The 14,690-nt window shown below is 39.0% G+C and overlaps 1 protein-coding gene across 2 annotated transcripts in view; it reads left to right on the forward strand.

The window, feature by feature from the left end:
* samd10b (sterile alpha motif domain containing 10b) overlaps window positions 1-14,690 on the forward strand; it is a 68,213-nt gene that overhangs the window by 42,492 nt on the left and 11,031 nt on the right. For both annotated transcript variants that reach the window (XM_026199339.1, XM_026199338.1), the window contains 2 exons: window positions 1,303-1,471; window positions 14,117-14,257. In XM_026199339.1, the coding sequence (XP_026055124.1) occupies window positions 1,303-1,471; window positions 14,117-14,257 (310 nt within the window). The remainder of the gene's footprint in view (window positions 1-1,302; window positions 1,472-14,116; window positions 14,258-14,690) is intronic.

A 14,690-nucleotide genomic window follows, 5' to 3' on the forward strand; every position in this document is an offset into this window, starting at 1 on the left:
TTTAATAAATTATTTTGAGTGAACTATCCCTTTAAGAGATCCAGCGGAAATATGACTCCCATTACACACAGAGAAAAAATATGTAGAGGATTAAGTGACTTCTTTTTTTTCTATTTTCTATTATATTCTGTCAGTTGAATGCTTCTGGCCTGTGCTGTGCTTTCCCTTGTTTCATTTATGTGTTTGCCGTTCTCTCTTTTTCACACAGAATCATGTTTTCAGCCTTTTACAAGTCCAGTCCTGTACGTTGAGCCATCTACTTCAATCCTGTCCTGTGACAGCTTTCACTTCCTTTACAAGAAAATACAATGTTCCATGTCTAAATCTGTATCTTTCTCACTCTCGTTCTGTCGGTTGTGTTTTGTCTGCTACCTAACTCAATGCCCGTCTGTTTTCCTGAGTGAAAATGAGCTTCTGTCTTCAGGTGTTGATTAATGTGTGACCCTCAGCTCCTCACAACAAATCCTCCCTCTGCGTCTGACCATAGTCCTTTCATTTCAAATACATATTCACTTCACTGAGTTCAAATATAGAGACAGAGAGAAGCAGAAAGTTTCCCTGTAAGTGATCTGGAAGACGCATAGCAGACATCAGAGATCAAAAACACAACTTTTGAGTGACAGTATCAATATATTCAGTTTCTTAAATATTAAATAATGTTGTGTTATGTGGTCTAAATGGCTTCTGGCTGTAAATAGTGTTGTTATGCCTCATACTTGTCAAACTTGTCGATTTTCCATAATTTGCATATTCACTTTAAGAAATAAGACATTATATCAATGTTTGCACATGCATACCCAGATTGGTCTCACAGTGTAAGGTCTCTAGTAGTCACGATGAAATAAATCAGGCCTGTGAGTGTTTACTCTCATAGTTTACACAAGCTAGCATTGCATTTCATCATGCTCTCACACAAGCGTAATATACCCCAGTAAAGGGTTTTATTACACTTCTCTGCAGCAGAGAGCCATAAAAGTGTGTTTTGATGAATCTTTCTGCTCATTCCGGCAGTCAGAACAAAGTGTGCGTGTAATTAGAAGAGCATTGTTTACACTGAAGCATGCAGTGCTAGTTGTTTTAATTAGCGCGTTCACAGAAAAAACGTACACTGTAAGAGCACCCTGAAGATATGAAAGCACGCCGTTTTTCCATATTCATCCTGCCTACTAATCCATCTGTTGTTTTTTAGTATGATAGATTGACATTTTTTCAGTTTCAAACCTGGTGCTAATGTTGTCTGGTGAACATATGGGCTACATATAGTTTCGAGATTGTAACAATAAAGATGTTTTTGCTCCGCAGATCCAGCCAGGAGAGGCCTTCACTGTGTACCACACCAGCCCGACGCTGTCCAGCTTGTGTAAACCAGTGGTGCTGTGGACCCAGCAGGACGTGTGTAAGTGGCTGAAGAAACACTGTCCACACAATTACCTGACCTATGTGGAGGCCTTCTCTCACCACGCCATCACAGGTACAGCACAGCTCTCTCTGTCACACAGCACACTGGAAACAAAGTGCCAGGGACTTTCAGAATTGTGTTTTCCAGGCTTTGAAATGTCATTAAAACTGGTCTAGATTTGACATTGTTCTTGTGGTGAGTAAAACTTCAAAGTCATACCTTGTTTGTGAAGGAATCATTCTTTCTTTCATTCAAATGGTCTGTTTACAAATCTGCTTGAAGATCTTTTGGAAAATTGATATCAGTGTTATTTTAATATCATTGATCTACTATTACAAGCAGTGTTGGGGGTAACGCATTACAAGAAACGCAGGTTATTTAATCAGATTACGCTTTTCAAGTAACTAGTAAAGTAACACATTACTTTTTCCCCCTTTTATTGATTGAAAGCTCTCCTGTCCCCATGTTGAGAGAAATCGAGAGTAAGATGTAACTTTACTTCTAGTAATTAAAAAATAAAAACACACACATTTGTTTTTAATCCCATTTTATTAACCAATTTGCTGCTGACCTTTGATGATCCAATTCAACCAAATTAATAAGCAAAAATGACACAAGATAAACTAACATTTCTTCTTTTCTGTTGCTGAAGAGTGTTGAACTTTCTTCTTATGCGTTCACTGTACAGATGTGAATTTTCACATTTTCTTCAGCTTTGGGCTTTTGGTGTGAAAGGGATTCTAGATTTGCCAAAATATCACTTTTTATATTATAAGCAAAAAAGCAAGCCCAGCCCAGATTTAAAACGTAACGCAAAAGTAACGTAACGCATTGCTTTCAATAAAAAGTAACTAAGTAACGTAATTAGTTACTTTTTTTTTTGGAAGTAATGCAATATTGGAATGCATTACTATTAAAAGTAACTTTCCCCAACACCGATTATACCTTTTTATTTTTATATTTTAATGTCCATTTTAAAGTAGTTAAAAGTTTTAGTAGTTTCAATGTTTTTGTGATCTTTACACATTTATATATATATATATATATATATATATATATATATATATATATATATATATAAAAATATTATTATTACTTTTTAGTTATTTTAGTTCTTTAAATTAAACCAAAATTAAATTCTAATTGATGCTTTGGAAACACACTGAAATAAATTTGAAACATTTTATTTTATTATTTCAGTTGTTATAGTTAACTTAAGAGTTATTATAGCTATAAAAAAAACTATAAAAAAAAAAATTTGTTTTACTTGAAATAAAGCACGTTAACTGAAAAATAAAAGTTTTATATGAAGCAAAATGATTTTTAAATGTGATTATGCAGTAGTTCTTTTATAAAGCTTTAGGATAATCATAGATCAGCCAAGCCTTACTGTGGTCTGTCAGAGGACCAGCTTTGGCAGATCACATCCTCTAACTAACACACTCTCATCCAACTCCCAGAGCTGTGTGCACTGTGTTCACTCACTAATGGACAATTATACACCCTAATGTTGAGCCATTTGTCACATCACAGTCATTTCCATGAGGCCTCACCATCTAGAGGTCACCAGAGCGGCACATCCCAGTAATAAAATCATTTTACAATGCCATTCATGCGTTTGTTCCTGGACAATTTAGCAGTGGAGAGGAGCTGAGACTAAAAGGATTAACTAAAGGTGGACATTCAGCTTTTGTTATTTGTTGTATTTGTAAATATGGCAGGCAGAGGATATGAGAAGAGCCTTTAAATAACAGATACCCCATTCAATGTCATATGAGTGTCAAAGCATGTGAGTCATGTGACGTCTTCTAGCCAATCAGGGAAGAGTTGTGCCTTAGGAGAGATTTGATGGCTGGATGGTTTGTATTGTCCACAATAAAAACTAAATCTAGTTTAAAATGCATGTGGTACATTATGTGAGTTCATGTTGGTTTTATATGATCTTGAAACTTGAAAGGCTTTCTTTATTTAAGATTATTTCTTTAATTATTGCCAATATTAGGATATTTGGCATTTCCAATTACGCCTGTTACATTCTTATTTTTATTAGGCCTATTATTATTATTATAAAGTTACATTTAGTATTACATTTTATTATTCAATTAAAATGACTTATTATCTGCCCCGCAAAACCTCATAACTGATGTGCAGCGAGGATAACAAAAGATAAGGCTATTTACTCCTCAAATAAAATGTTTTAAAAAAGGTCTTTTAAAACAGGTCTGTTACACAATTAAATAGAGGCCTATAATCTAAATGTTAACACTGCAGTCGTCTATAAAAATCAATTAAATAAAAAGCTTTATTTAGTCTATTTAGAGTGCAGACTTTAAAAAAAAACCTGTCTCAAAAACAATTTTTTTCCCCACTATGTACGGCCACAAGAGAAATATTAAGGGAATAAATGAAAACAGTTAGCTATAGTATACAGTTATCAGCATACAGTACGTTGAAGTAGATTCGTCTCATAGTCTAATATGCAGCATCAGATGCAGAAAGGTCTGTCATTCCGTTTTTTACTTTCACTTTCTGCTTATAGAGAACTGACTGAGATTAAGATGCTCACCGGCATAACTCTTGTGCAAAGTTTGTAAACTGCTTATGTGATGTCCATTGGCTTGCCTTGGTTTAAAACCAAAATATTTCTAACATTGTAACGAAAGCAATTACCCCCGTACCGAACATATCGAACCGATTTATAATTTCGATTGACATTTTACAACCTGATCTAACCTTAAACTAGTTAGACTAGTTATTAAAAATCTAGTTTCTGATGTTTCTGTGTATGCACTGGTCCTTTATAATTTAAGATTATTTAGAGGTCCTTTATAGTAATAATTTTAATTTTTTATATAGTTTCGTCATACTGGTTGCACATGTTGGATGCTTAGAACTAAAGATCATTTTATGATTTTAAGCATTCAAAATGCAAGGATACTCTGTATATGTGTATATGTATATTGAGCAGTGGCATGAACATAATAAGTTATGCTCCTTATCTATTCTAACAACAGAAATCAGTTGTGTGTTTTTGCAGTTCCGGTTACTTCATATGTTTTAGGGTCATGTGTATTCATGCCATGGATCTTTCTGTCCTTCAGTGATGTTGAACACAAGCACTCATTTTAGCAGCATTACATTTAGATAGGTGGAGTGACAAATGTCTGCCCCCTCTAAATGCCCCTTTAAGTAATTCATCCGTGCGCCGACACCGGCTAGAGGCTTTATTCTATTATCTGCACTATTATTTATTGCTTCATTTATCAAGCCTCATTCTCAGATGGTTTGTGTGTCTGTGGCTGTTTGCGTGTGCCATATTTCCTGGGTCATTGGCTCTGTAGCTTGAAGTACTGTTACACACACTGCTGTAAAACACTGACTAATTTCGGACAAGATCTTAAAAATCTGAGAATTTTATATTTTTTCTGACAATGCAATGTTAGTTCAGTTTGTTAAAAAAAATACCTTGAAAATTTATTTTAAAATGTTTTTTTTAAATGTCTAAGGTTACATATGTAACCCTGGTTCCTCAAAGAAATGAGACGCTGCATTGATGACCCCTCCAGCATGACATCTCTGAATAATGTGTGTAATCAGTCCAATGGATGGGCGAGGCGTCATAGGTGGGTGACTTCAGAGACAAGGAAGCATAAATGCATGAGCGGCGAATCCGGTGACCAGCCTCAAAGGATGAAGCAAGCGTCGGCCAGCATCTCATTCCTTTGAGGAACCAGGGTTACATACGTAACCTCTTCAGGAACTCGAGCTACGTCGATGACACTTTGGGAAGCGAGAATGCCCACGTCGCCAGACTTTCAAATCTCTGCCTAGTGTGTAAGAGCACAGCTAAAGCAAGAGAAGGAGACAGGAGCCTGACAGTAATCGGGGACAACCCGTCGTATGGCCAACTTCAGAAGGAGTTAGTCTTGACCCACAAAAGAGGGGACATCAGAGGACTCGAGGCTTAGGATAGCATCCTGATCACCGCTTAGCATACGTTTCTTCTGGCCGGAGGCCTCAGCCTTAGCACACCATGGAGGAAACATGTAACCAGAGGGTTTCTGCCCACTGACTGGCCACCGAGAGGTGCGCGGTAGGCAGCCATGGCTGCAACGTAGACCTTCAGGGTGGAGTGGGTCAATACTGCGGAGAGCCTGCAGGAACTTCAGCACTGTACCAACCAGGCAGTTAACTGGGTCGAGCTGCGGTCCATTTCAAGGCATACAGTTTCCTGGGAACTCTGAGGGAACTCTGGATTGGAGAACGGTCTCAACAACCTCGGTTGAGAGACTGGAAGCTAAGAGTTGTGCCTCCTCTGAGACCACACTTGCAGCCTCTAAGCTCCATGCGGGGGTGCACGCTCCGCCTGCGAGAGGAGATCTCTCCTGATGGGAACCTCCCATGGAGTGCCGTCAAAAAGAGAAATCAGGCCTAGGAACTATACCCGGCCTGGCCAGAACGGGGCTACTAACAGCAGCAGGACTCCGTCCCGGCGCACTCTCTCCAGAACTCCCTGGGAGCAGAGCAATCAGGGGAAAAATGTACAGATGAAGCCTCGGCCACATCTGTACCATGGCGTCCAGTGGGGCTGGATGAGTCAGAGGAAGCCAGAAGTGACAGTGCGATGTCTCTCGAGTCGCAAACAGAACCACCCGAGTCTGGCCAACCTCTCCAAAACTGCTTCATCACCTCGGTGTGAAGCCGCCATTCCCCGGGCCTTAGCCCCTGCCTCAATAGGATGTCTGCTCCCATATTAAGATGCCCAGGAATGTGGACTGCTCTCAGCGAGAGGAGTTCACCCTGGGACCACACAAGGATCTTGTACGCTAGTTTGTATAAACGGAGTGAGTGCAGAACTCCTTGTTGGTTGATGTAAGAGACCACTGCTGTGTTGTCAGTGCTCAGCAACACATGGTTACCTCTTAGGTCTGGGAGAAAGTAAATTATTGCTCGAAGCACAGCCAGCATCCTCGGGCAGATGATATGCCATGTCAGATGGCAGCCACTCCACAGACCGCGGGCAGGGTGGCCACTCATAACTGCACCCCAGCTGGTGAGGGATGCGTCTGTTGCTAGCATTACGTGGTGACAAGGAGCTCCCAGCACCGGGCCCTGAGACAAGAACCAAGGTTTTTTCCACATGTCTAAGGCACATAGGCACCGCCGTGTGACCTTTAGCATGCAAAGTTTCCCCTCGGGGAGAACCACTTGGTCTTAAGCCACCACTGTAGGGGTCTCATGTACAGCAGGCCAATAGCATTCACGTTGGACGCAGCTGCCATTAGACCCAGCAATCTCCGAGACTGCTTGACAGTGAGTGACCGGCCTTCTCTCACTTTCGCAACTGCAGTGAGGATCGACTCGATCTGAGCAGGTTACATATGTGCCTGCATCGTGGTCGAATCCCAAACCATGCCAAGATAAGCGGTTCTCTGTACTGGAGAAAGCACACTTTCCTTGGCATTAAGTCTAAACCCCAGCTCTTTCGTGTGAGAGAGAACGACACCTCAATGCTAAACCATCATCTGCTCTGATTGAGCTAATATCAACCTGTGACGAGTGGGGTGGGGCCGAGAGACGTGGGAACGAGGAGTGAGGCCAGGTGTAGTGATTGGAGACGAGCTACACCTGCGCCCCACCGCCGGTCTCTCGTCCCTTACGGTCGTCGCTCCATTTTCATATCCTTCCATCTCCTACGTGGGACTCGATACTAGCGGTGGGGCGCAGGTGTAGCTCATCTCCAATCACTACACCTGGCCTCACTCCTCGTTCCCACGTCTCTCGGCCTCGCCCCACTCGTCACACAACCAATCGTCAATGTGGTTGAGTCGTGAAAGTGTGGGGTGAGAGTGCAAGGCCAGAGGAAGATCCGTATTGGTAGGCTTTTGCCCCCAAAAGCAAACCACAGGAACTTCCGATGAAGAAGGATGGAGATAATTGCATGTTTCTGATAGATTGTGACACACCAGTCCTCGGACTTGGCATGTGCAAGTGTGCTGAACTTTGGTCCCCTGACTGAGCGGTTCAAAAAGCGCAGAAACTGGTAACTGAGAGAAGCGCTCGCCGGAGATCGCTGCGCCTTGGAACACCGGCAGGGTTGACAGAACGATCTCCTGAGGGCACTGAGGAGAGATGGGCACCATGTAATGTGGTGTACACCGCTGTTCCCCAGAGGGAGCTTGCCCTCAAAACGTCCTAGTCCTTAGGCGTCAGGACGTTATGACGAAGGTTATCCAGCGAAAAAGACGGCCCGCAGAACTGCTTTCCTCTAGAGGTGAACACGTGTTCTCACACAAGAAATTACATCCCAAGAGCCCCTGTACATCTAACTTCATGTAGTCAGGTTAATATTCCATTTATTCCTCAGAATTAAATTTAGTCAACAACCAGATGAGTCAACACGGTCTGGTGTAGAAAAACTCACATAAAAACAATGTAATACACACATAGCGCTTGCTGAAAGCAGAAGGCTGGTTACCGGCTTCGCCTCTCATGCTTTTATGCTTCCTGGTCTCTGAGGTCAGCCGCCTATGACGTCTCGCCCATCCATTGGACTGATTACACACGGTATTCAGAGACGTCACGCTGGAGGCGTCATCGACGCAGCTCGAAGTTCCTGAAGAGGAATCAGAATGGACGCCGTGTACTTTTGATATGGCATATGCTTTTAAAAGCAGATCACAATTTTGCCTGGTTATTGTGCCAATTCATGATATATTTATGTCATGAAGTATAACTAAATGTCTTTTCAGTCCACTTTCAGTCTTTTATTCAGTCTTTTTTGGTCATAAGAGTAAAATAAATCAAAATAACCCACTGTACTTTTTAAGACCCACTGTTTGAAACCATTTTTCTTTTTCGTCTTTACTCCAGCTCATCTTGTTTTTGACAGCACCTCTATCACTATCTTGAGGGTGTTATTTGGGAGCACATTAAACCTGTCTGCAGGGAATTCATTTCTCCTCTGTTCACCTGTGCTGTCTGTGATACACAAAAGCCTCAAACAAACAGCAATCCTGGATAAAGTGCTTCTGGAGGGCTGAATTCAAAAGCACTGAATTAGTGTGTGTGTGTGTGTATACTAAAGAGCTTTACAAAACATCTCAGTGTTGTGCACAATGGAAGCACCATATCAAGATTAAAAATACAGTGCATCTTACGAAAAAACCCCACAATAGTTCAAATATCAACCTCAAGCACCTCTGGCTAGTTATGGATGTTTCCATTATCAGCGTTATTAGCATCACCCATGCTCTAATTGTTCCTCCCAGCCTGCTGTGAGTGACTGGGAAGCGAATGCAACTCCCCCAGCCATGTGTGAATTCCTGGAGCTGGAAACTGGGTCAGTGTTGGCCCATGACTGTCCTCTAAAGCCCCAGGGGCAACTGGAGGTTACTCCATCACAGCATTATGGGTCACTGGAGCATCTCAGTCCAATAATCCCCCATGAGCCTCTAGTAGTTAAATACACTAGCAATTTGTTTAACAGCCTATACATCAGGCTTAACAGGATATACTTCAGTGACTAATGCTTTTTAGCATGAAGATGGATGACTGGAGAGTGCAGTTTGGAAAGATTGCTACATTAGCTTGAAGAATATGAATTTGTCCTGAATTTATTCTGGATTCAATGGTTTGAATTTTGGCAAACGATAAGAACAGCAATCATATAATGAATATGAAAATGCACAGAAATTTTGTTTAGTCTTCCTGGTATGGACATGGCATTTTGCCAGTAGTTTATACAGAGATTTATACTGTATATGCATTTGAATTACTCCAAAAACTACACTATTAAATATACATTAAAAAGAAACAGCCATAGTAATTGCCAAAAATTTGGTGTAAATAAATATGGTCAAAATGTTTCATTTTACTAAATATAACAGTATATTTAATGAAGTGTTATAATGTTAATATACCAATCTATCTAACTACCAAAACCTAATTTGTATGTTAAAATGTACTGATAATCACCACAATGATACAGGTGGTAAAATAGACAGCTACTTGACTGATGCATTAGAGTTTATAGTAAGGGTTTCTCCACAAAACGTGCAATATTTGTATACAATTCATATGGTAACACACAATACAAAATACTGCAAAAACAATAATGTAACACAAAAATAATAAGAAACAAAACTTATAAAATATAATCATGTTATGTGACATGCTTTTACTTTTTTGACCATGAAGTACACTGTTGTTATGTAATATACTTTTTTTTTTACTTTCAAAATCGTGGACAGTATTTTACAGTAAAAATACATATGATGCAATGTTAAACAATGTCTATTTACTATGAATAAATTGATAAATTTTAAGATATAGTTATATTAATTATTTGTAAAATATTTCTTAAAACTTATGTATTAACTTATGTAAAATGTATTAGTGGTCCCATTGACACTAGAGCAATCACATTTATGAAAACTGTTTGATGCCCTCCAAAAGTCCTGATATCAACTTTTGAGCCAATTAGACCAATGTTTCTCTCGTTTAGCGTTTATAATTTATTTATTTGTTTGTTATATGATTCGTCAAGCATGACACACACAAACACACAGATATATATATCTCAAAAAGCATTATGATAATTAAGAGAGCTGCAGTCTCAAATTGAGGATATCCCAGCATATTCATTTAGTTGGACCCAATGCAATTTAACAGCATGCAAATATGTTCAGCAATCTTACAGAGATGTACTTTAAAAATCACCTTTCCAAAATGAAAAGGCACTTCCCATTTCCCTGTGAAGCTCTGATTTCTATTGTATATTATAGATATAGAGGCAACGGACACAGCTTAATAAAGTGGTGTCTGGTGAATTACTGTGATTTACTGTAATGTGCTGAGGATGGGCCATTTCAGTGTAGTGCTTCCAGGCCTCTTTTTGTTCTCGCTCTTTCTATCTCTGTTTGCGATTCACCTTGCGATTCCCTTTAAGGGCTTTGTTTTTTATTGTTCAAACACACACACAAACACAGATGTCCTCTCATACCAACTGCCCCTTTATCACTTTAACCGTAGATATTTCTGTAAAATAGCTTTGGTTTTGCAGCTGATCCCTTCCACTGTACAGTAAAGCACATTAAAGACCCTATAAAATTTCAATTGCTTTTCATGAAGAAAGATTTTAGTCAGTGTCTGATAACTTTGAGGTCATCTGTATGTTAGTGAACTCATAAAAGTTAGGAGTCAAGTAAAGTTCTGGGAAAACAGACCAAAAATATTAATGAATGATCTCACACCCATGGGTTTATCCAATATATATATATATTTATTTTGTCCAGTAAAATGCTGTCTAAAATTATTAAATTATTAATACCACCTGCCTTTAACAGAGTAGCAAGTCATGGTTTGTCAGTTTGTGCAAACACTCAGACTTCATCAGCTATGCATTTTTTATAAGCGTCTTGTGTAACTGTGACATAAAATAGACCAGCCGTTCTGGACCTGGGCACCTGGACACAGATGTCTCACACCATCTGTACACTGAAAGCGTGCTGTGTGGTGTGACGCACAACACAACACAACCCCTGCCCCCACCCCAACCCCCCCGGGTCTGGAGCCCCGCAGGCCTCAATAAAACTCAGACTCATAGGACAAACATGTCTGGGATGAAAGTTATGCAAAATAATATTATGTTGCATCTTGGACACTTTTGCGACCCTATCAAAGTGAAGTGTCCAGAGAATGGCACTAAAAGCACATTCAGTTTTATTCAAAAGAGATTAAACGGAATCTGGCAACGATTAATGCATCTAAGCAGTTCAGAAGTTAAATGTGTAGTATTTGAAAATGCATTTCAAGATAGCGTAGCATCAACGTGTAACAGGGGTGTTTAGCCCATCGTTTAGGGGAAATGGATTATGGCTGCCCTGGAAGTTTGGACATTGAAGGGATCTTGGTCCCCACTCCCCAAACTTTTAATCTCATTATAGACTAATGTGTGTATTCGGTTTCTTAGCTTTTTGGGCTGGAACACTACTGATTGACAAGTTTAGGCTTCAGGTATGGTGATGCCCTCCCCAGATCTCTCTGACAACTCAACAACAACAACAACAAATTTACACTATAGATAGGTGCAAAAGGAATTAAACAGAATTTATTATTTTAAATTCTCTTTTTTTTCTTATGATTAATTATTTTTTCTGTTTGAGTAATCAAATAAATAAAATAAAACAGAAGAATTAAGTCTTTCCGTTGTCTTTTGAATTGACACAAACTCCCTCAACACAGCTGAAAAACCTTTCAGTATGACAAATCAATTATGTGCCAAAAAACTGATAAACTGTTCTAAAAAGGATCAAACTAAGATGTCACTTGGATGGCAGGGTAGCTACACAATCTTCAAACTTGAAACGGTGGAAAAAAGTTACTCTGTATTAAAGGTGGGGTAAGTGATTTCTGGTAGCCAATGTTGATTTTTAAAATCACCAAAACAAACACACCCCTAGCCCAAAAGGATCTCAGCCCTATTTTGATAGCTCCGCCAAACACATATGTATGCAACCCAGGCAACAATTATGACGGAATCTGCTGTGTTATTATCTGCTGTATTAAACATATTATCTTACTTTTTGGACACGCTTTGGGAGCCTACGCTTGAAACAGACAGCAGATAATTTAGATGCTTCAGACTTATAGGATGTGGAAATGAATGTGTCTTTATCATAGCTGAAGGGAACCAAAATACTATTGCCAATGAACAAACAAGCAAACATGACACAAGAATATTCAAGCAAAAGCCAGCATATATTAGTTCTAGAAAATCTGTAAAGTCCTTATCAGTGATGCACAAGATGCAATGATAATTTAAGTGTTGTATTTTAATGTTTTTGTTAGCCTATACTGTTGAACCCACTATGCAACGCTGCATTGTTCATACAGAATACTAGCTGATATGTGATGCAGACTTCAAAATGTTTGAGTTTACAAATCATGCACTATGGTAAAAAGTATTTTGAGGTCATAACATAGTACTGTGCAAGGAACCGCTTGTACTCCAATAAATAGCTATTTACTTATCAATGATGTGGCCTGTGATCATAATTTGTGAGAAAAAGGAATAAAAGTTGATGTTTTACTGCCACTAGTGTTCATTGCAGATGCAGCGAATGTATGTATTGGTAAATTTATTTGTAAGTACTTAGGTATCAACCTTATCACCTATAAAAATGTGCACAGGGTTAACGTTATATTATCAGCTTGGAAACATATATTTATTTGACTAGAAATGCTAAGGACTGGAAATAAAAACTGGAAAAGAAAACTACGCTTCTCATGCTTTTTTTTAGCTGACTTGAAAAATAGTCAGCCTTGCTGCCTCTAACCACTGACCAAGAGGAGTCATTTTGCTTACCATGTCTGAACTTATAAATGTTTCTGTTACTGAATCTCACTTATGAGAAAGTAATTAAACTGCAGGTAGTGGTTTCTCTCAAGGGGCAGCTCATGAAGTTCTGTAAACGAACTGTAAAACTGTAATCATGGCCATCTAATCCCTGAACCCCCAAACCACACTGCACTCATCTCTCCAGTTCCACTACATCATCAGAGAAATAGCCACAGCCAACTGTTATTAAGGTCATTATGTTTCATTTACAGCGGGGAATAGCCGTCCAGTGCTGATGTTCCTGGACACACACCACACGAATCGATACACTCATCCAAGGTCATACAATGGGCCTTATGTAACACGACTTCATTAGTAATCCTTACACAAAGCAATATGTGCAGAAATTGAACACATTCATTAATGTGGCCTAAAATAGACTCTGGTTACGTAAACTTGTATACGTGGCATTCTTCTGAGGGAGTGTCTGTGTACTTGCCAGGTATGGATGATTATATTGTAAGAGAGAATGAAATGATTTATTCGCCTAATTAGAGCGAGCACATTCGGGGCAAATGACAATAAATTCCTCTGCTTTGTGATGTTTTGTGAAGGACAGCACTCTGACACTGAGGTACATGCAGGCTTTATGCCGGTCTGTTTGACTGCTGAGGTAAATAAACTGCTTTGCTGTCTTCTGCCTACATAGGATGCTGCCTTCTGAGTTAGCATTCAGAAATGGACCCGCATAAGAGATTTGTACAGCTCTACACTGGCTCCATGAGCCACAGAAATGTCACTTCTCAAGGGACGTGAAATGAGAGATGCTAATCACAATTGATTTCAGTAATGTTTTAGCATGTTGCAACTAAGCTACTGTAGTCAAATAAGCAAAATATACATTGTACATATTGCACAAACACTATGTAAAATGTAAAAATAGATTCCACCCAAACACACACACTTATATCAATCTATTTGGGAAATGTCACATCCAGTTTTATTTATAATTTTTTTACATAACCTATGACGATGTATTGCCTTATCCAAAATGGATATATTGGCCAACATGAGGTGTTTTGGAAAGCAGCAAATCTAAAATTGTACATAACACAAGGGGAAAGTCTTATTGAATCTCTAGTTAACTGGTGTCATATTCAGAAAGCAGCAGGACATCTGCAAGGCTTTTCTTGGGTCGTCTTGTTCTGTCGGCAAGACTTGTGACATTAATTTGATGGCTTCTTTGGGGATTTAAACAAATGTAAACCAATTCCACACTACTGATCAAATTTCCTCTGGATATAATCCTTTGCTTGCTATTTTACAAAGCTGGCATTGACTTTTTATTCATCATGCATCTCACACGATTTTTCCAGGTCGTGCCCTGTTGCGGTTGAACGGAGAGAAGCTGGAGAGGATGGGTATAATCCAAGAGACACTGAGACAGGAAGTCCTCCAGCAGGTCCTACAGCTACAGGTCAGAGAGGAAGTGCGTAACCTACAGCTGCTCAGCAGAGGTGAGAGGTCAACACCTGAAACACACACACACTCATCTGCTATTAACTTTACCTTTATTGCTGCAGTTGACTAGAAACTCAGAGATTCATTCAGACTGTATGTGATAATATAATTTATATATATTAGCTTTTTTAATGTTTTTTTTTTCTTCTGACACATAAGTGGAAAACAGTACAAACAAGTTTAATGAATGTTTATTATATTATATTATATTATATTATATTATATTATATTATATTATATTATATTATATTATATGTATTTTACAATAGCATGCTGCATCTCAACAATATTGTAGCCTAATAAGCACAAAACGCATATAACATATTGGGTCTTTTTTCCAATTAGACCATTTTAACTGGACTGAAAAATTATTTTATTTTAAATTTTATTTTTTATTTTTTTGTATTTGTATTTTTATTTGTAATATAA

Source organism: Carassius auratus, chromosome 23, assembly GCF_003368295.1.
Source record: "Carassius auratus strain Wakin chromosome 23, ASM336829v1, whole genome shotgun sequence".
In the NCBI taxonomy this organism is placed as follows: Eukaryota; Metazoa; Chordata; class Actinopteri; order Cypriniformes; family Cyprinidae; genus Carassius; species Carassius auratus.